Here is a 21,696-nt window from a genome sequence, read left to right as displayed (position 1 = left end):
AAGAGAAGAATGGTGATATCCAGCTCAGGACCCTGGGTGTGCCAAGCCCATACTCACCAGAGCCCCTGGGGGTGCTTTTTATTGGATAAATTTTCTAATGGTGAAAGTGTCTCCTCAGTGGCAAAACATTATAAAATCAACGAGCCAACGGTACGATCAATCAAAAAATCGGAAGAAAAAATCCGCCATAGTGTCCGTGAAAACGCCCTAATTGTTTCAAAAATTTGCTATGTAACTCGTGATGTTAAATTAGAAAAAATGGAAAAAGCTTTAAATCTGTGGATAGAAGACCGAACTCATAATAAAATTCCGTTAAGTTCACTCATCATTCGTGAAAAGGCAAACTCCTTTATCAACACTTTAGCGAAACTAGTGATAGCACTGGCGGGATAAGTTTTTTAGCTAGCAAAAACGCTGGTTTGAAAGATTTGTTTGAAATTTCTAATAAATATTACATTTAATATTAAATTGTTTCTTATTTTCATTTCGATGCCATATGCGTGCATTTCACTATGTACATAGTCATATTATGAAGGTACATATAATACATACATAGACAAAATTTTAGACTAGTTTTTCTTATATACAGTATTTCATACTTTGGAACAGAACCCCTTTATTACTGTGGGAGCCATAACTCAGTATTCGCGGCATTTCTCAGGAACGTAACCCTCGCGAATAGCGGGGGTTTACTGTATTGTTGAGGCAATGTTATGTCAAGTAGCTAGGAATATCGTTGCGTATTGTAAACCATATCCAAAAATTTCATTACTTCATACAACATGCCTCCCACTCTTCTTTTACTTTATCTATTTAATGCATCACGAATAGTCAAACTATTGGAGAGATCTAATTTCTAACAACAACCATTGGAAAAGCTGCATAATCCATATTTCGTTTCATTCTTGAAGAAACACTGTGTTAATCAAAAACTGCAAAAAAGGAACTAAACCTTCCCAAAAACTTTCTCATTCTTCTCACATATGAGGTCTTGGTACAAATCTCAGTGATGTCCATTTCTGCCTGCAGTTGTCTGCCAAGCTGCACTGACTTTTTCCGACAGAAACCCAGTTTTTGGTCGTCTCTGTCACTGCTCATCTCAGCTTCCCTAATTATTCACTACAATTCCTTCCTTTTGCTGTAAAGGTAATACATATGTATATTTTCATTCTGGTATTCACTGTCAGACTTAATGACTTGGAATCTCCTCTTTTTGATTTCTGTTGTAAAATCTCTCTGCTCCATTCTAACAAATTCATCTGCTTCCTCTGCCATTCTCCTAACTCCACTAATCACTTGAAACTGTTTGATTTCCTTTCTTTGAAACCCAACTTTCTCCAGTCATACTTTCCTAACAGCAAGGTAATTTTCCTAAGACATTTCAATGTTCACAACTCCAGCTGGCTTCTGTTTTCTAGTCATGTGTACCCAGCTGGTTGAGATGCTGAGACTTTTGCAGTTATTAATCACAGATTATTTACCTACCAGAATACTAAACAATCCTAACACAACTAACAAATGACTCCACTAATAACATTAGTCAACAAAGAGCAGTGTTTATTGATTACCACTCTCTGTTTTGTCCCACTAAGCCATTCTTTTATTCATAGCAGCAGCTTGCCCTTAATGTCACACTGCTCCAGTTTGTACAGCAGTTTTTTATGCGCAACAGTATCAAAGGCTTTCCTGAAATCCAAGTATATGATATGAGCATTGTTTTGCATCCAGTTCCTTTGTGACCTCATTGTATTATTCACTCAAATTGGTCGGACACGATTTCCCCTTAATAAACCATACTTTGTCTGAAGTATACAGTGGCAGACAAAAAAAAAACTGCATCATGTTAAAAAAAGTAAAATTTGCAGTGAAACATATAAGATAGTTTGATTAAAGTCATTTTGTTTGTTGCAAAGGTATGACATCAGGTAACACTTCTATTGTATGAAACAGTAATTGCTTGATATTGCAGCAGCCGTTTCTGTAAACACGGTGTTGGAAGGGTATACATGTTCATTAGTATCCTTTTTTGTGGAGGTGTAAGCATGACTCCATATGGTCAGTTGACATCAAGAAAAAAAAGTGTAGCTGTTGCTCTGTCTCAAGGAAGGGTTTTCTACATGTGCTATCACTAATAAAATAGGCTGCCACCAGTCAACAGTATCATGGGTGCTGAAATTAAAGCGTGGAACTGGTGATGTGATGAGAAGTCCTGGATGAGGCTGTAAGAGAGTGACTACACCTTCCCAAGATTGATATTCGAAATGGCTATGCCTTTGTAATCACCATGCTAGTGCTCCTGAATTAAAACTGGACTTTGAGATGTCCTCTGGTGTTGAAACAAGTGCACGAACTATCCAAAGACGGCTTTTGGAATGTGGTCTGCATGCCTATCGACCCAAGAAGAAGCCTTTGTTGACCCAACAAATGAGGACGAAGCGACTTGCTTGGGCTAAAACACATTTTATGGACAAAAGAGCAATGGGACACTGTCATCTTTTCTGACGAATCAAAATTCAACCTGCATGACTCGGAAGGGAAGCGATATGTCAGAAGATGAAAATTGGAGGCATACCATCCTGACTGCATAACACCGACTGTAAACTTACCCACCAGTCAGATGGTCTGAGGATGCATAACAAGCAAAGGGGTGGGGTGAATTAAGTTTATTAACAGAACGATGAATGCAGAAACCTACACTGCTATCTTGGAAGAGTGCCTGAAACCCGTTATTAGGGATCGCTACACAGATGTCCAAATCTGCATTTTTCAACAGGACTCAGCACCTTGCCACACAGCAAAATTGGTAAGTTTTATGCTATTTAGATTTAATTATTAGTTTGTCTTCTTGTCTCACAAGGCTTAAAACATACTTACACCAATGTTTTCCCTCTTTTTTTCCCTTAAGGTGCAGTTATACCTCAGAAATGCTGGCATTTACAGTGTTGGACTGGCCTGGCAACAGGTTTGAGCCCTTACAGATTTGAGCCCTATTGAAAATTTCTGGTATATAATATCGTCTACAATTGTTCAGAAGAAGCCAACGAGTAAGATTCAGCTGCAGGAGAGCATTGTAAGGGTGTGATACTACGAAATTGGGCAACCGTGTATCCAGAAGTTGATTAACTCTATGCCAGATCGTTGCAAGGCTGTATTTGCAGCTCAAGGAGGAACAACAAAATATTGAGGACTTATTTTGCTGATTTACAGTATATAATACTGTTATGTTAACTTGTCATTTCAGTTTGTACATGTAAATGCAATAAAATGTATGTTTGGTTGTCATGATTGCCATTTGCATGATTTATCATATTTCCATTAATTACGCATTTTACTCTTTGGGAAGATATTTATGGCAATTAAGTATATTGGGTGGAGTCTTTTTATTGGATTTCATTCACAGAGATGTATATCCCATCTAACAAATGCATTTCAAACATTTCTCAACCCATAATGCAGCACAAAACACATTATTTGCAAAATTCACAAGTGATGCAATTTTTTTTTGTCCACCACTGTAATTGTCTAGATGATTCTGCCTTACTTCTTTTACCAGAGACTGCACTATTTTCCCTGGAACAGGTTCAGCTAACAGGTCTGTAATTACTTGTGTCACCCTGTGATCACCCTTTGTTAATTGGAGATATATTCACACATCTCCAGGCTGTGGCAACCTTCCCTGAATTCAAGGGTGCTCTGATAATTACGGCTGAGGTTTGTGGCTACTTCCTTCACTGACTCCTGTAATATAATTGGATACATCCTATCCATTCCTGGTGCCTTTCTTATGTTTAACAAGCCATACATTTTATAAGGCTGTGATTTGGAGAACTAATTGCCCACCTCAGTTCTCTCCTGAGCCACAGCACTCCAACTAGCTTGAGCCCTTTGCTTGCTGCTCTGATCTGAGGATGATTTTCATTTAAATTCAATGTAATTAAAAATACTATACTAAACAAGTATACCAATGCAGTAATAAGACTATGTGCCAGTTATGCTATGAAGTTTACTTTATTAAATACAGTATATATAATTAAAATTCAAATGTTGTATCGATACAAAAAAATGACAGAAGTTGAATGTGGAAAAAAAAAAAAAAAAAGACAGAAGTTGAAAGTTTTTTAAACAGTTATAAATGATAAATCCCATCCGATCCACTTATTGCCCCATTCCACTTATACTACTCTTTTCAGTGTAATGGAGTAGTTGATTGACTGCCAACTCCTAAACTATCTCCAAACCTTCCATCTGGTTAATGATCACCCACATGGATTGCATCATTGTTGATTGAATGGTGATATTTGACCTATATTACCTATCTGTAGACAGATTCAATGGAAAAGCTTAATGAAACTCAGGCAGGAGCATGATATTATCCACCTGTAGATAGATTCAATGGAAAAGCTTAGTGAAACCCAAGCAGGAACAGGGTGAACAGCACAGCTAAGTATGGTCTAGTGGTGAGTTCCAGCAATGTTCCCAGAACATTACAGCAGGATACAGAAACTTATGCAGTTGCTCTTGACATTTCTAAATCTTTTTATCACGTTTAGCATAAAGGTATTCTTAACAAGCTTCCATCTTATGGAATTTTTTTTTTTTTTTTCAATTGGGTACTAAATTTTCTCTGACTGCTCTTTCTCTTTGTGGGTAATGTAGATGATGCTCTGTCTTCTAACTTCTCCCCTAATTTTAGTGTTCCCCAAGGTTCTGTTCATTTTCCCACTCTTTTCCTCTTGTGTATTAATGGCCTTCCATTGACTGGAAATCAAATCTATAATTTTGCTTATGATAGCACATTGTATTCTTCTTTCCAATTTGAGGAACCTTGCTCTGAATAAACATTTTCAAATTCTTGAATGTCCAATACCAATTCCTTAAATATTGATCTCCAGGTTTGCAATGGGGCAGATAGCAGTTAATTTCAATCCTTCTAAAACTCAGTGCTGTTTTATATCTCACATAAAGGAGTCTACGACTCTTATGCTTATCTTCAATGGCACTCAGATTTCTAGACACAGTCACATATTTCTGTTATGGTTTACCCTGGCTTCTAATCTTTCTTGGAATAAGCACATCACAAATATTGCTTCCTCTGTATTTGAAAACTGGGTTTTCTCTTTCTTTCTTATCATTACATTTCTTATAAACAACTGTTCACGCTGTACAAATCTGAAATCTGCCCTGCTATGGAATATTATTCCCATGTCTGATTGGTGCCCCGAAATCCCTCACAGGCTTCTAGATTCCATTCAAAAGAGGACAGCCACTTTAATTAATGACCCATATCTTACAAAGTCTCTCCATTCTCTGTATCATAGAAGACATTTTGTTTCTGCTCCATGCCTTTTCTGTAGATCTTCCATGGGCACTGTGCTTCTGAACTGCAATTCCCTAATTTGTTTTCCACACCAGTTGGAATGTGTGTCAAAGCAGTCACCAGCTATTTACTATCCAGCATCAAACTCACAGAACCAACTTTTCTTCTTCTTCTTCATTTATCCCTTCAACTTCTGTTTTCTGGAACTACCTCCTTCCTTCACATGTGGCATCTCCATAGCCAGGGTGGGCGGGAGCAGCAGTGCGTAGCACACGCTTCTTGATTAGACCAGGGTTCGAGCCCATGCCCACCAAATACGGAGGATACGGAAAGGTCAGGGAATGACCACAACATATCCCCCCCCCCCCGGAGCAATATGGCTTTAGTTGCTAATGCTCCTAAAAACCAAATAATGAACGAACAAACGAACCTTCACATACATTTCCTGATAATTACAATAAATGGATTCAAGTCAACAAGCATTTTCTTCTCTTTTCCCAACTTTCAACCCATGCACCATACTAAGTACTATAGGTTCTATACCATTCATATTTGTGCTTTTCAAAAAAAAAATTTGCTTACTTATACAGTATCATTTGCCACTACTAATACTAATTCTCAGGTATTTTATGGTACCTTTTGTTTGACTTCTTCATTGATCGGATTGTTGCCTCTATTATAACGAATGTGTGTATGATGTGCAAGTGAAATAAGCACAAGCAATTCATTCACTGAATAAGTGGTGCTGGAAGCACCATCAAGTGTTTGAGAATCATTTGCGTTCTTTCAAGAAATTAATAATAGATTCCATTATACCAGTAAATCAGAATGTCTTATAATAGAGGATTTTAACTTTCCAGATATTGACTGGAACTTGCGGTTGATCACTCACACACTAGCAAGACTTTTATGGATTTATTATATGACTGTTTCCTACAGCTGCATGTTAGAGAGGCAACAAGAGAGAGTAATACTCTTGAACTGATTATGAGCAATAATTATTCATGCATTAAGAATATGCAGATAAAAGAACCACTAGGTGTTAGTGATCACGGTCTATTGATGTGGGATTTACTTAAAGATATAACTACCATCAATGGTAAAGGGATTGGTTTTTGCTTTCATAAAGGTGATTACAGCCAGGGGCTCATATCTGGTGAGTATGGGCTTGGCACACCCAAGGTCCTGAGCTGGATATCATTTCTTCTCTTTCTTGGTGATTTTATTTTGACTCTCTCTCTCTCTCTCTCAGGATAGCTCCGGAATTTTTTTTTGGTTGGTGCAGCATAAGCCTCAGGCTTCCTTGCACCATATAACTAATAATGATGATAATAATAATAATACAGTGGTCTCAGACAGTGTTTATATTCTATACAGTGGAGTCAACTGATAAAGTTACCATCAGAAAATTGTAAATGGTTGTATTCAAGGAAATAATTATAGAAGCAACTAGACTTTTCATACCAACTAAGAAATACTGTTCAAGGCTTAGCCTTAAATGGGTATCATATAAAGGACTCATTGCAGAGAAGAAAAATATGTTAGCATTAGTATTAGCAATGGTCATATGGTACAAGGATGCCTATGCTTATGCTGAACCAGCCAAAAAAAAAAAAAAAAAAAATTAAATATAATAATAATAAGAAGAAAATTAAAATAATAATAATTATTAAGAGAAAAGGAAATAGACAATCTATGAATTTGCATCCTTCTGTAGATAATTATTCTGCTGACCTTTGAATTTCACCAAATTTTCAGCCTCCACCACCCCATGTTGGTAACCTATTCCAGTAATTTATAACTTGCTAGCTAAAATAAAACTTCCTGCAATACAGTCTAAATATATCCTTCCGTAACGTGAAATTATGGCCCCTAGTTCTAGAATCATTTAAAACGGTGAAAATTTCATCCTCATTCATTTTACTTATGCCTCTTGGAGCCTTAGAACACCTAAATCAAGTCTCCTCTAAGGTGCCTAGTTTCCAAGCTCTGCAGCCCACATATTCAAAGCCTTTCCTCATATGGATGCCCTTTTGCCGATCTCACCAGGCGAGTTACCCTTCTTTGTACCCTTTCAAGAGGCACAATGTCTTTCTTTAGGTGCAGTCTCCATAATTGAATACAGTGTTCCAAGTGTGGTCTAACAATAGCCTTATATAATGTCCTTATCTCTACTAGCAAATGTTCTATAAATCATCAATAAGACACCATGGATCTTCCTTGCAACCTGTCTACGATGCTCGGAGAATGGGCCTTCCTTGCAACCTGTCTGCAATACGCTGAGAACTTCATGTCTGACTGTATTGTAACACCTAAGTCCCTTTCCTCCACTACTGGCTTTAGTTCAACTCCACCAAGTGTATAAGTTATTTTGAGATTACTGTTCTTCAGGTGTTAATACCTTACACTTTGCTGCATTAAAGCATAGCTGCCATTTTTCTGACCATCCCTGAATTCTATTTAGGTCACTCTGAAGCAGCTGTGCTTGGTGGTGATCATTAACTACTCGACCAATCTTTACATCTTCTGCAAATTTATACATCATGCCCTCAGTTCCTTCATCGATGTCATTTATGAAAATCAAAAACAACAGTGGTCCCAGTAGTGTGTTTAGGGTCTAATGGCACTAGGGGTTTCCCCCATCTCTACGTAGTTTACATTGTCGTGTGATACAATACACTGTACAGGCCAGAGATTTGAAAGTGTATGGATATTGTGGTGTGTAGTCATGTACCATTGTTCTTCTGGCCATTTAGCCACTGGGCCCCTGGTGGGTAAACTTTTTAAATATTACCTAGTCTTGGCGCATTATGGCCACAGCTGCCAATGCGCCATAAAAAACCAAACCAATCAATCAATCAAGCCCCTGGTGGGTCCCAATGTTGTCCACACTAAGCCCCATGGAGGCAGACCAGGTACACCAGTAATTTGTTTTACTCTGCAGGCCCTGCCACCTAATTTCCTGAGATTTCAGTGGCTAGGGTCTATGAAAAAAAAAAAAAAAAAAAAAAGGAGATAATGCTAGAATTGGAAAAGCTGAGAATGTTGAGCATGGTTTAATTTTGTCATATTTAAATTTGGACATGTGAAACGTGTGCTAGTGTACAGACAGAGTTGGGCGGGAGACTGAAGGCCAGAGTGGGGGAAGTCAGAAGTATGTAGAAGAAAGAGAAGACGACCTTAATGATTTCCAGTGGGGCATGCCCATGACCCACCTGGAGAAAGCAGGGGTGGCAGAGAGGGAAAGAGACAAGAAATCCTCCCTTCTTCTCCCCCACCATGATAAGGAAAGAAAGTGGGTGAGGCTAGGTGCCCTGCCCAGATCGCCAACTGGTGAGGTGACAGCTTAGCTGCAGTCAAAGTCTTGGTTGGAGAGTGTCTGTTTTGGTGATTTCCTTGTCTTATTGTGGTAAGAAGAAGAAGATGGGACCAGCCTTGGCTTTGGCCAGCAAAGTGGGTTTCACAAGGTGTCCAGCCCAAGCCGTCAACTGATGAGGTGGCAGCATAGCTGCTGTCTGATTGGAGAGTCCATTTCAGTGTTTGTCTTGTCTTATCCTGATAGGAGGAAGGTGAGACATCAGTTTTGGCTTCAACCAGTACAGTTAGTCACATGCAATTTTGATCCTGATGGGAGAGTGTCTAGTTTAGTGTTTGTTACATCATATGATATGATTTGTAGAGGAAACAATGAGTCTGTTGAGTTTTGTGTTCAGATTTTTTTAATCACAGGGTAGTGGTTGTTTCTTATTGAGTTTTGCCAGTGTTGCTTTTCAGGCTCAGGTTCAGCACAGGGTTCATAGTGATGAGGTTGTTTTCTCCTCATGCTAAGTGGTTGCCAAGTTTCTTGGTTGTGGTAGGGTTCTGCATCTTGAAAACAAGTCTACTGATCCTTGGGGATTCCCAATTCTTACATTAAATCAATCTGAAGAATAACCATTTATCACAACCCTCTGCTTCCTGCCCTGAAGCCATACAGCTATCCATCTAAGGATTTTCCCTCTGATTCTAACCTGTTCCAACTTATAAAGTATTCTGCTCATGTGGGACTGAGTCAGATACTTTGCTGAAATCCAAATAAACAATGCCGAAATTATTTCTTAAATCCAGCTCTTGAGTGACCTTGTCAAAATAGCCAACCAGATTAGTTAAACATGATTTTCCCTTTACAAAACCATGCTTTGTATCTATCAGAATTCCATTTCTATCTAAATGATCATGAATTCCACCCTCGATCATTGTCTCCATGATTTTCCCTACTACCGAAGTTAAACTGATTGGCCGGTAATTTTCTACTACACTCTTAGAACCGCCCTTATGTACCAGAGACACATTGGCACTTTTAAAATCCAGCAGAGTCGCTCGCAAATCCAGTGATTCTCTCATAATTAGCCTCATTGGCTCAATGCACTCACTTGCTGCCTCCCTTAAGATAATAGGATTTATGCCATCAATCCTAGGAGCCTTATTAGCCTGTAGGCTCGAAAGTTTTTTTCATTAAATAAACATGAAATTTCAACATCATGAATTACATTTTTTTCAACTTTACTTCCATAATTTCTCATTGACACAAAGCGTATTTCTTTTGTAAATATTGATGCAAAGTAACTGTTGAGTTCATCTGCAACTTCAGCTGGGGTATATCCCATGTCCATTACATAAGGGTCCGATCTGGTTTGTCCTTTTTTTTTTTTTTTTTTTTGTATTTATATATGTGAAGGATTCCTTATCTCCACTCTTTGCCAGCGATTTCTCATTCAGAGGTTCGGCAGCCTTTGCCAGCCTAACCATTTCTGTGGCACTATTACAGATCAATTTGTAGCTGTTATAGGCTTCAGTACTTTTTATTGCTCTGTAACTTTTCCATGTCATCTTTATCTGCTCAAGTAATCTGGCAACTTCCTTATTCATCCAATTTGGAATCTTCTTTGTGGAGTATTTTTTTAATGGTATTTAAGCATTCAAGGCTTCCGCGATTAATGTTTTAAAGGTATACCATAATTCAGTTGTATTCGTTCTCTGTGCGATATCTACCCAGTTAATAGAGACTATGTAGCACCTTAAACTGTCATAATTTCCTTTCTTGAAATTATACCCAATCTTTGCCTTTAACTACTGTTACCTCGCTTCATTATCCACTGTAGAGCTCCGTGATCACTTCCTGCTTCTGGTTCCCATACTGTCAGTCCTATTATGTCATCTGGTTCATGGGTGATGATGTCTAGATTATTCTTTTCCCTAGTACTTTCCCTGACATATTGATACAAATAACAATCGTCTAGTTGATTTAAAAATTTTGTTCCCCATGTGGAGTTTTTTTCCCATTTGCTCTATTCAATTAGAGGCAAATTAAAATCACCCATAATATGACATTGATACTTAATTGTGCATTCCATTTGCATGTAGAGGCTCTCATTATAATTTTCACAATCACCTGGCCTGTAGATTACTTCCCCTCTCATTCTACCTTTGCTTCCAACTATCTCACACCATACAGATTCTGTACTAGCATGTGAAACATCTGAATCCGGGAAAGCTTTCGTCACGCTCAGGCTGCTTTTGATAAGAAGCATGACCCACCACTCCTTATATTTTTCCTATCCTTCCTAAATACATTATACATACCGTACTGAAACTCATCATCCCTTATCTGTGGGTTTGAGCCCGTGACCACCAAATACGGAGGATGCGGAAAGGTCATGAAATGACCACCGCATATCCCCGAAGCAATATGGCCTTAGTTGCTAATGCTCCTAAAAAAACCAAATAACAAATAACCTTATCTGTGGGTGGCACCACATTTCCGTATAGCCTATTAAGTCAACATTACTTGTCCTAACCATCAGTTCGAATTCACTCGTTTTATTGACAACACTTCTGACATTACTGTATCAACAATTAAGTCTTAGTGTTCTTTTACATTTAACAATCCTGACACACTCCTTAAAGTTATTTAAGCTTGCTTCCTTGGCATTAGCTACCTGCTCATTTGAAACATTTCTTCCCTCAGAACATCTTGCTAATATGTTCTGTTGCAGTAACAAACAAGAACTCCTGAAGTATGTGCAAGTGCTACTTTGACCAATATTATCAGATAGATGCGTATCTTTATTACGCAAAAACTCTTGTACCACCTTTGTTTAAATGTATCCCGTCTCTACAAAACAGATTCCGTCTACCTACAAGTGCGGGCCAAAGTTGATAGAAATTCCCCCCCCCCCCAAAAGCCTTGCAGAGTCCTTCAAGTCTTGAGTTAATCCACAAGGCTTTCAGCATATAATCCCTCCTATCATGCCTGGGCAGAATTGCAGACACATAGACATTGTGACCTAACTCGTGGCATTTCTTCAGCATGGTCCTATATTTGTCTAACAAATCGTCAGATCGTTTGTGCTTAATATATTAGTCCCCACATGAATAATAATATTCTCTTTACCCCCATTAAAATCTGTCAGTCTGTTGGTGATATCATTAATAGTTGCTCCCGGCAGACAATACCTGGTTCTAGTCCACCAATCCGTTTTCCTGACAATGGAGTCTGCTAATAGAACTAAGTCCTTTTGAACCAGAGTAGTTTGCACTTGGTTATTCTGTTCTGGGCCCAATTTGGGAGTGCATCACTTGGTAGGTTACTAGAGTCTTGAGTCCCTGATGAGCTCCCATTTATATTATTCTCGAGGGCAAGTACTTGTTTTTACAGTGACTCAAATTGTTCTATCAATGCACCAAATTTTTACTTAAGATCGGTATCCCTCCTTATAATCATGACAAAGAAAAGAATTGCCTGGTTAGGTATGATTATCTACTAGGTTTACATTGGAATACATGCCACAGGTTGTGCAAAGGACAGAATTACGACTCACCTGGAAATCACTATTGGCTATTTCCGTTTGAGTATGGCGTCTCCGTAGCCAGGTGGGAAGGAGCAGCAGTGCGAACCACACGCTTCTTGATTAGACCGGGGTTCGAGCCCGTCACCACCAAATATGGAGGATGCGGAAAGGTCAAGGAATGACCACCGCATATTCCCGAGCAATATGGCCTTAGTTGCTAATGCTCCTAAAAACCAAACAACAACATCCGTTTGAGTCATGGTTCCCTCTAACGATGTGTTCAAGGTGGATCTTTTAACAAACCATTGTAAAATTTACTAAATATCAATAAAAGAACTTTCAAAAATTATATTTATAATATAAAAATCAAACTATTACAGGAAAATAAAAACTTATCAAAATAAACTTTACAATATACTAAATAACCTCTGAAATCTTTCTCTACTCCACTAATCCCCTCTTATCTATAATTCTTTGTAATCACTATGAAGAGTGCAGTATAAATTTGAATAACATCTATACAAATAGAACTATGTATTTAACATCACCATAGTTAGGCGCATTATGGCCTTTGCTGCCCTTTTCTCGCCGTAAAGCCTACATACATACAAACAAACAACAGCTATGATTTGTTATTTTGTTATTAGGAGCATAAGCAACTAAGGCCATATTGCTCCGGGAATATGCGGTGGTCATTCTCTTGACCTTTCCGCATCCTCCGTATTTGGTGGTGACGGGCTCGAACCCCGGTCTAATCAAGAAGCGTGTGCTACGCACTGCTGCTCCTTCCCACCTGGCTACGGAGGCGCCCAACAGCTATGAAGAGCCCCACAAGGCACGTCTGCCTACCATGAATGCCAATAGTCGAACATTGGACGCATATAAATTATCAGGTGATACAGAAGCTCATACAGATGCGATATAAACTGGCCTGCAATCAAGTCACAAAAGATGTTAGGCAAGCTAAAGCAGACTGAAAAATATTTGGCAAAGGAGGCAAAGGAAAATAGCAGACTGAGTGTCTCAGCCAGTGGGTGTTGATTGTTGAAACTGGCTTCCATTTATTGTTCTGGAAGTGGGTGAATTCAAGGAAGAACTAGAAAAATTCTTGGAGGGTATGGATGGGTGAAGTGTGTACGTTTTTTTTTTTTTTTTTTGTTGATGCTATATAAGCTTGTTTTCTTGCATAATTTGCAACTACTGCTACTATACAAAGACATCCTCTTGGCCACATCATGTTCCCCTACAGATTATTCCTCAAAAAGGGCTTCAAGTAGCACAATGTATGTAGCTGTGATTCACAAGAGAACTGCCATCGACGGTTATCTCCTAAACCAAAACTTTGCCACCACTTTGACCTTTTTGCTTTACTGCTCTTGTGTGAAGGATGATTGTAGTCTAAATTTAATTTAAAAATAAAATTGCTGTACAAACTAAGATGAGAGTATAACAATGCATGCTTTTACCAGATTTGTTGTTTCTAAAAATTATTCATTTTCAAATGGAAACGGCTTATGTTCTCAAAGTTCACATTGTCAGTAAGTTCAACTTTTTCTGAGAAATACAGAATACAGGTTTATTAAATTCCTTTGATAGGAAGACAGATAAAAACAAGTTATAATAAACAGTTAAAATAAATATACATTGATAGTTTTCGGGCATAGGTTGCACTTCTTCAGTCAAAAAACGGTGGTACAAAATAAATAATAAAGAATGCCCAGTATTTTGGTCATGCAAGGTTAATCACGAGAGCAGGTGCTGACAGTAATTACCAGTTGGAAGTAGAGGCTTGTGGGTGCAATTGCAAAGCTTGGGTTTGCTGTGTGTGCCAAGGTCCATCATTCAGGAGTATGGCTGCTTCAAGGTGAGAGTTTATTCATTTGGAATAAACTTTCACCTAGTCTTGCTGAGTTTATGTAAATTTAAAGACAGATTGGATAAATACTTAACAGAAATGGTAAATTAAGTGAGTGAAGGTGACATGGACATAAAGTTGCGTTTATTATGTTTTTGTGTAACAAAGTTTTTGTTTTATTGTCAATTTTGTTTTTGATATGTTTATTATTGTTATTATTATTTTTTTTTCTGTTTTAGATGATTCAACATAGCATACTACTTTGTTTTACTATTTTGCCAATACTAATACTATTCATGTTATTTCTGCAGGATATTATGCGTTTTCATCGAATTCTGAAGATTGGTGCTATTGGTAGTACTCTGGTTGGTGGCACTGTACTATTTCAGAAACATGAATGGGCCCTTTTACCAGTGGGAATTTTAAGGTTTGGACGAGCAGCATTTACTGTAAGTGTTTTATGACAATTAGTCTCCTTGCTTTGAAAACTTAAAATTATGTGGAACTCTTTACTATTATTGTTACACAAAGCACAAGAAAACTAACAGTTAATTGGAGGCTAATTTTAGACTTGATTCAGTTGCATTTAACTTCTTCATAATAAGGCGCCTCCGTAGCCAGGTGGGCAGGAGGAGCAGCAGTGTGTAGCACACGCTTCTTGATTAGACTGGGGTTCGAGCCCGTGACCACCAAATACGGAGGATGTGGAAAGGTCAGGGAATGACCGCCGCATATCCCCAGAGCAATATGGCCTTAGTTGCTAATGCTCCTAAAAACCAAACAACAAACAAGCAACAAGGCATCATATCTCCAAGAGTATAATAATCTATATAATATTGGTGTAAACACACTATAGACAACTCTTTAACAAAAAACTACGTTAGTAGTGTGGAGGGCATCATTTTATCTGTATCTCATATTGTGCTCTTCCTTCACAGCGAGTTGCCATTATTGCACTACCTCGAATGAGTAGTTTTTTGTTTAAGAGTTGTCTATGGTGTGTTTTCACCAATATTATATAGATTATTATACTCTTAAAGATATGATGCCTTGTTGCATTTAATTCTACTTAAATATTATCACGTACACCTTCTGGAATCTGTCATATTGTGGAATTATCTTCACAACTGGATTGTCATGTCTACAATACCAGGGTACTTGCCCACCCACTGATAAAAGGCCAACAAGCCTTGGAATGGTACACCAATATTATATAGATTATTGTACTCTTAAAGATATGATGCCTTGTTGCATTTAATTCTACTTAAATATTATCACGTACGCCTTCTGGCATCTCTCATATTGTGGGATTATCTTCACAACTGGATTGTCATGTCTCAATACCAGGGTACTTGCCCACCCACTGATGAAAGGCCAACAAACCTTGGAATGGTACTGTCTGGGTGGTGATGGTGGTAGTGCCCACTGAGAATAAGTAACAATAGTCTTCTCTTTTAGTGAAGTGTTACTTATTCAAGGTAGTGCGATACATAGCAACTCGTGAAGGAAGAGCACAATATGAGATACAGATAAAATGATGCCCTTCACACCACTAATGTAGTGGTGTGAAGGGCAACTCTTAAACTTTTTGTTTAAGAGTTGTCTATGGTGTGTTTACACCAATATTATATAAATTATTATACTCTTAAAGATATAATTCCTTGTTGCATTTAATTTTACTTAAACTTATATATGTACCTTGAGGACCTTTGGTCCTTGAGGTTGTCACAGACATTCTCTCAGATATTCCAGACAAACTGTACTTTCTACCTAGGAGTCTAAAACACTGATGGAACTGATATTTGGGTGACACTCAAGTGAAGTGGACCCAATTTCGGCGAAATCCGGACTGTCTGTGACAGCCAAATCCTCCGCTTGCACCTTCACGATGGTGGGACTGTTAGTAATCCTGAGTATAACCTCCATGCATAAGTACATGGTGAGTGACCACCCAGGTGTAAACCAACATAAGCAGGGGTCGAGGAGTGGCGCCCACACCACATGGAGGAATGCCGCCCCTCTATGTTACCAGGCAGTACTAGGTGGTAGATGACTCTCATCAACCGGTGCAGTACCACCACTTTGCTTATTGGAGGCTTGAAGTGGTGTAACCCATGTTTAGTCTCTAGAGCTAAGTTCCGGTCAACCCTTCCCCATCTCTTCCATCATGCAGTATGATTGATGTCTTTTGATATTATGATGGACATCCTGGTGAGATCCAAATTTCCTTACATTTCGAGGGTACAGCTGTAAAACGGTGTTCGCAGGCCGGCCGGCTGCTAGTTAGTACACCGGACCGAACCTATTGGTAACTCTCTAGGAGGCTTCCGGATCAGCTAGTGTATTATCTTGCTACCTCTACTCTGCCAGATAGTGACTGTAGGGAGTCCGAGTAGTGTGTATGCGGGGGTGGGGGGGGCCATTGTCGAGGCCACGTTATGTCAAGGATCTGGGTATATATTCTTATCATGTGTATGCCATATCCAAAAATTTCATTACTTCATACAGCATATCCAACCCACTTTTTCTTACTATTGAATACACCATGAATTGTCAAACTAATAGAGCAAGCTTATCTGCAAAAAGATCTAAACCTCCCAAACACTTCCTAATTCATTTCACAAATATACGTGGTCTCAATTCTAATCTAAACGATGTCCATTTCCACTTGCAGTCTTCCAAACCCCATGTACTTTTTCTGACAGAATTTCAGTTATCCAACTTTGCTAACAGTGAGGTAATTTTCCTTGGTGATTTTAATGTTCACAACTCCAGCTGGCTTCCGTTTTCTAGTCACACCGACCCAGCTAGTCGAGATGCCGAGGCTTTTGCAATTACTAATGACCTTGCACAGATTGTTCATTACCTACAAGAATACCGCACAATTCTAACCATACATCCAACACGCTTGATCTTTTTCTCACAAACAACCCTTCTAAGTACACGGTTAAAGTGAGAGGTCTTTTAGGCACTTCAGATCACAACTTGGTGATTGTCTCTTCTCCGATGGAGCCTTTATCTCATGGCTATTCCCAACCTCATGTTGTTTGGCATTACAAGTATGCAAAATGGGATGATCTGCGAGATTTCTTTTCTTCTTTTCCTTGGTCGGGTTACTGTTTCAAAACTTCTGATGTCAACATTTGCGTAGATCGTGTGAGTGAAATTATTCTTGCAGGAATGGAATCCTTTATCCCACACTCCACTTTAAAATCTCGTCCTTTATCTAAACTTTGGTTTTCCAATAAGTGTGATAAGGCTATTCAAGAGAAGAACGTTGCATATCGTAATTGGCTTGTTTGTAATTCTTCAGTTTCATTTTCTGCCTACATCAAAGCTTGCAACAATTGAAAAGCAGTTATTAATCAGTCTAAACTAGTGTTTGATCAGGCTAAGAGTAGAAAACTTGCTTTTTACCCTAATGGTAGCTGAGCATTCTGGTCTCTTGCCAAAGCTATTGGCCACAACTTTTGCCCATCTCTGCTCCCACCTCTGTCCAAACCAGATGGTTCTGTTGTCACTTCAGCCAAGGATAAAGCTGACCTGCTAGCATCCCATTTTTCTTCCAACTCATGTATTAATGATCTTGATAAAACACCTCCCTCCCTTCCCAACACACTCAATTCAATGTTTCCTGTGGTCTTCCGTCAAAAGTATGTCAGAAGGATTTTGACGAATCTTGATGCTAAGAAAGCTCCAGGTCCTGATGGTATTTCTGCACTTGTTCTCAAAACCTGTGCTCCTGAACTTACTCCTGTTCTTTGCCGCGTTTTTTTCACTTTCTTATTCCAAAGGTGTTTTTCCTTCTGCTTGGAAATTTGCTCATATCCAACCAGTTCCTAAAAATGGTGACAAATCCCTTCCATCCAATTATCGTCCCATTGCAATTACTTCTACTCTTTCTAAAGTAATGGAGAAATCAATTAACCGCCAACTCTTAAACTACCTAGAAACCTTCCGTCTGATCAATGATCACCAGTATGGATTCCATCAGTGTCGATGCACTGGTGATTTTCTGGCTTATGTTACTCATTTATGGACTAATTCAATGGAAAGGTTCGGTGAAGCACAAGTAGTTGCTCTTGACATCTCAAAGACTTTCGATCGTGTTTGGCATAAAGGCCTTCTAAACAAGCTTCCATCTTATGGTTTGCCAACTGTTTTTAGTAATTGGTTATCTAGTTTTCTCTCTGATCGCTCATTGAGGGTGATGGTAGATGGCTCTCTGTCTTCTAACTACTCCACCAATGCCGGTGTCCCCCAAGGTTCAGTTTTTCCCCCCACTCTTTTCCTCTTGTACATTAATGACCTTCTTCCATTGACTGGAAATCCTATCCATAGTTTTGCCGATGATAGCACATTGCATTCCACTTTCCGTTTTGAGAAACCTTGCCCTGCTCAATCAGCTTCAACTTCTCGAAAATCTGCTACCAATTCCTTAAGTGCTGATCTTCAGGTAATTCTCCAGTGGGGCAAAGACTACTTAGTTGATTTCAACCCTTCTAAAACTCAGTCTTGTCTTATATCTCGCAAAAAGGATTCTTCTCCTCCTATGCTTATCTTCGGTGACACTCCGATTTATAATCAAAATGATATATCTCTTTTGGGGATTACCCTGACTTCTGATCTCTCTTTGCACAAGCACATTACAAATATTGCTTCCTCTGCATCTAAAAAACATGGTTTTCTCTTTTGTTCTCGGCGTTGCTTTTCTTCCAAACAGCTGCTCACTCTGTATAAATTGCAAATCCTCCCTACCATGGAATTTTGTTCCCACATCTGGAGTGGTGCCCCCAAAACCTCTCTCAGGCTTCTCGAGTCCATTCAGAAGCGGGCAGTTAGATTAATTAATGATTCATCTCTAACAAGTGCCTCTCCACTCGCTGTCTCATAGACATACTGTTTCTGCTGCATGCCTCTTCTACAGATACTGCCATGGGCACTGTTCTTCTGAATTGGCTTCTATTATTCCCACTCTCTCTTTCAAAACAGTCCAAACACGTGCAGCCACCAGCCAGCATCCATTTACTGTCCAACTTCATACTCATAGAACCAACTTTTCATCTTCCTCGTTTATTCATTTAACTACCGTTTCTTCATATGTATTTCCTGAAAATTACAGTCTACAGAAGTTCAAGTTCAATGTCAACAAATATCTTCTTTCGTCTTCTCAACCTTCAACCCAAGCACGGTACTAAGTACTATAGGTTCTAATACCTCTCGTGTTTGGGGTCTACATAAAAAAAAAACAAAAAAAAAAAACACCTACATAATATGACTATGTACATAGACAAACATAGACGGTACATAGTGAAATACAAGCATAAGGTATCGAAATGAAAATAAGAAACAATTTAATATTAAATGTAACATTTATTAGATTTCAAACAAATCTTTCAAAAACATATCAAGAATATGGGTTGCTGAGCAAAAAATAACTCGTATTCGAAGTTTGTTTCTTCATTTTTTTATTGAGCTCCTTTTGGATTTCCCTGTAAGGCAAGAGTAATTCTTCTTGGTTTCATTTAAACTTGATGCTTCTTTCCAAATTAGGATCCATTTCCACCACCTTTTCTGAAAGTTGTATGGAGAAGCTAAAGATTTTCTTTAATGATTTGTTATTTATTTCTGGTCTAACAACGTCGAGATCGTCCTTCTCAGAATTATTTTGGTTCTCATTTGACCTTATCAGTAATACATCCAACTCTTCTATTGTAAGTTCATCTGCATGAGTCTCAATAAGTTCCTGAATGTCTGTTGCATCGATGTTTTCAAAGCCCCCACCTTCTATTCCTTGTGCCATTGCTACAATTTTTTGGCAACCAGTTCATTGACATTGGGGATTGTTTTAGCAACAACCACTTCTGGCCACAGTATTCTCGAACACTCATTAATTGTAGATGCTCTTATCTCATCAACTTGATGTTGATCAGGCAATCTGCGATGTTACAATTTTTCCAACTTTTCCAACTTCAAACGGCCTCCGTAGCCGAGAAACGGCCTCCGTAGCCGAGTGGGCAAGAGCGGGAGTGCAGTAGCACACGCTCTTTGAGTAGACCGGGGTTCAAGCCCCTGACTGCTGAATACGGTCGATCTGCCAACCCGCACTGGACCAGCGTGGCAGATTATGGTCCATTTCCCTCAACATGAATTGTTGAGAAGGCTTCCATCCTGCAGTGGGTTGATAATGGCTGCACTTTACTTTTTTTTTTTTTTAAGTCTGACTCCCTTTTCATTTTTTTCAGTTAAGCCAGTAAAAGTTATCCTAACATAGTAGGACTTAAACACATCAATCACACTAGCAGTTGTAAAAGTGATGTGGTATTAGGTGGCAAAAACACAATTTCTATGTTTGGGTGGTCAAATGCTAGATTGCTTGGATGTCCTAGCACATTATCATAAGAAGCAGAACTTTGAGAGGCAAAGATTTTGAAGCCTAAGTAACTTTCCACTTCTCTCACAAAGCTATCATTAAATCACTCTCTAAAAAGTGTAGTTGTTACCTTGGATTTCCAATAAACTGGAAGATGTTCTTTATTCTTTTCCTTCAAAGCATATGGATTCCACGATTTATGTACGAGTATCGGTGTGATCATGTGTCCCCTAACATTTGCACTAAACAGAAGAGTAAGCATATAGTGGCGCCTCCATAGCCAGATGGGAAGGAGCAGTAGTGCGTAGCACATGCTTCTTGATTAGACCGGGGTTCGAGCCCGTCACCACCAAATACGGAGGATGCGGAAAGGTCAGGGAATGACCACCGCATATTCCCGGAGCAATATGGCCTTAGTTGCTAATGCTCCTAAAAAAACCAAAATAACTAACTAACTAAGCATATCTTTGGAAGCTTTGAATCCAGGAGCAGATTTTTCATGTTGTGTTAAGTATGTTCTGCCTGGCATTCTCTTCCAAAACAACCCAGTCTTGTCTGCATTGAACACCTGTTCGGAAACATAACCTTTGTCCGTAATTAATTTTTTAAATTCAGGCGGGAAACTTTCTGCAGCCACGAAATCCACTGATGCAGACTCGCCTACAAGTTTCACGTTATGAAGGCCATATCGATTTTTAAACCTTTCAAACCAGCCTTTGCTAGCTAAAAAATTTATCCTGCCAGTGCTATCACCAGTTTCCCCAAAGTGTTGATAAAGGTGTTTTGCCCTTTCACGAATGATGAGTGAACTTTTTTCTTCCAATTTCTTGATCGATCGTACTGTGGACTCATTGATTTTATAATGTGTTGCCGTTGACACAACACTTTCACTATTAGAAATTGTCTAATATTATTTAATTCAATTTTATTCACTAATGTTATCACCTACTTTGATCTTTTATAAAGCTTGTTATTCGTAGCCATATTTTCGTAGGGGTTAGAAAAGAACTTGTCCACAATAAAGTCATTTTCTTTTAATTGTTAACACACTCGAAAAAGTCTGTTTACACTAACACACTGCAAAATGTTAAATTTTTCAATTTCGTAAGCATATCAATTAAAAGCAAACTACGAAACCTTCCACGATAAGTGCATAATCATACTGAACATGCATCTGTGCTCACGATTGTGTCACTCCTCTCCCCCCAACTCACTGAGCTCTGTTTTGACTGTAATATCATCTTTGCAAGATGATTTTAGCCATGACCATATTTTTATGAAAGAAAATGTTCACGGTGCTTTAAAATTCACATTTTTTTAG

General features: G+C 38.7%; 1 protein-coding gene across 3 annotated transcripts in view; it reads left to right on the top strand.

Moving 5' to 3' along the window:
* Adck1 (aarF domain containing kinase 1) overlaps positions 1-21,696 on the top strand; it is a 375,938-nt gene that overhangs the window by 30,075 nt on the left and 324,167 nt on the right. For all 3 annotated transcript variants that reach the window (XM_090379667.1, XM_090379666.1, XM_090379665.1), the window contains exon 2: positions 14,314-14,451. In XM_090379667.1, the coding sequence (XP_090235793.1) occupies positions 14,320-14,451 (132 nt within the window). In that variant the 5' untranslated portion in view covers positions 14,314-14,319. The remainder of the gene's footprint in view (positions 1-14,313; positions 14,452-21,696) is intronic.

Source organism: Mastigoproctus giganteus, chromosome 8 (assembly GCF_048544385.1).
Source record: "Mastigoproctus giganteus isolate SK-2022 chromosome 8, ASM4854438v1, whole genome shotgun sequence".
Taxonomy (NCBI): domain Eukaryota; kingdom Metazoa; phylum Arthropoda; class Arachnida; order Uropygi; family Thelyphonidae; genus Mastigoproctus; species Mastigoproctus giganteus.
The sequence above is the reverse complement of the archived record's forward strand: the minus strand, read 5'-3'. Positions and strand labels throughout refer to the sequence as shown.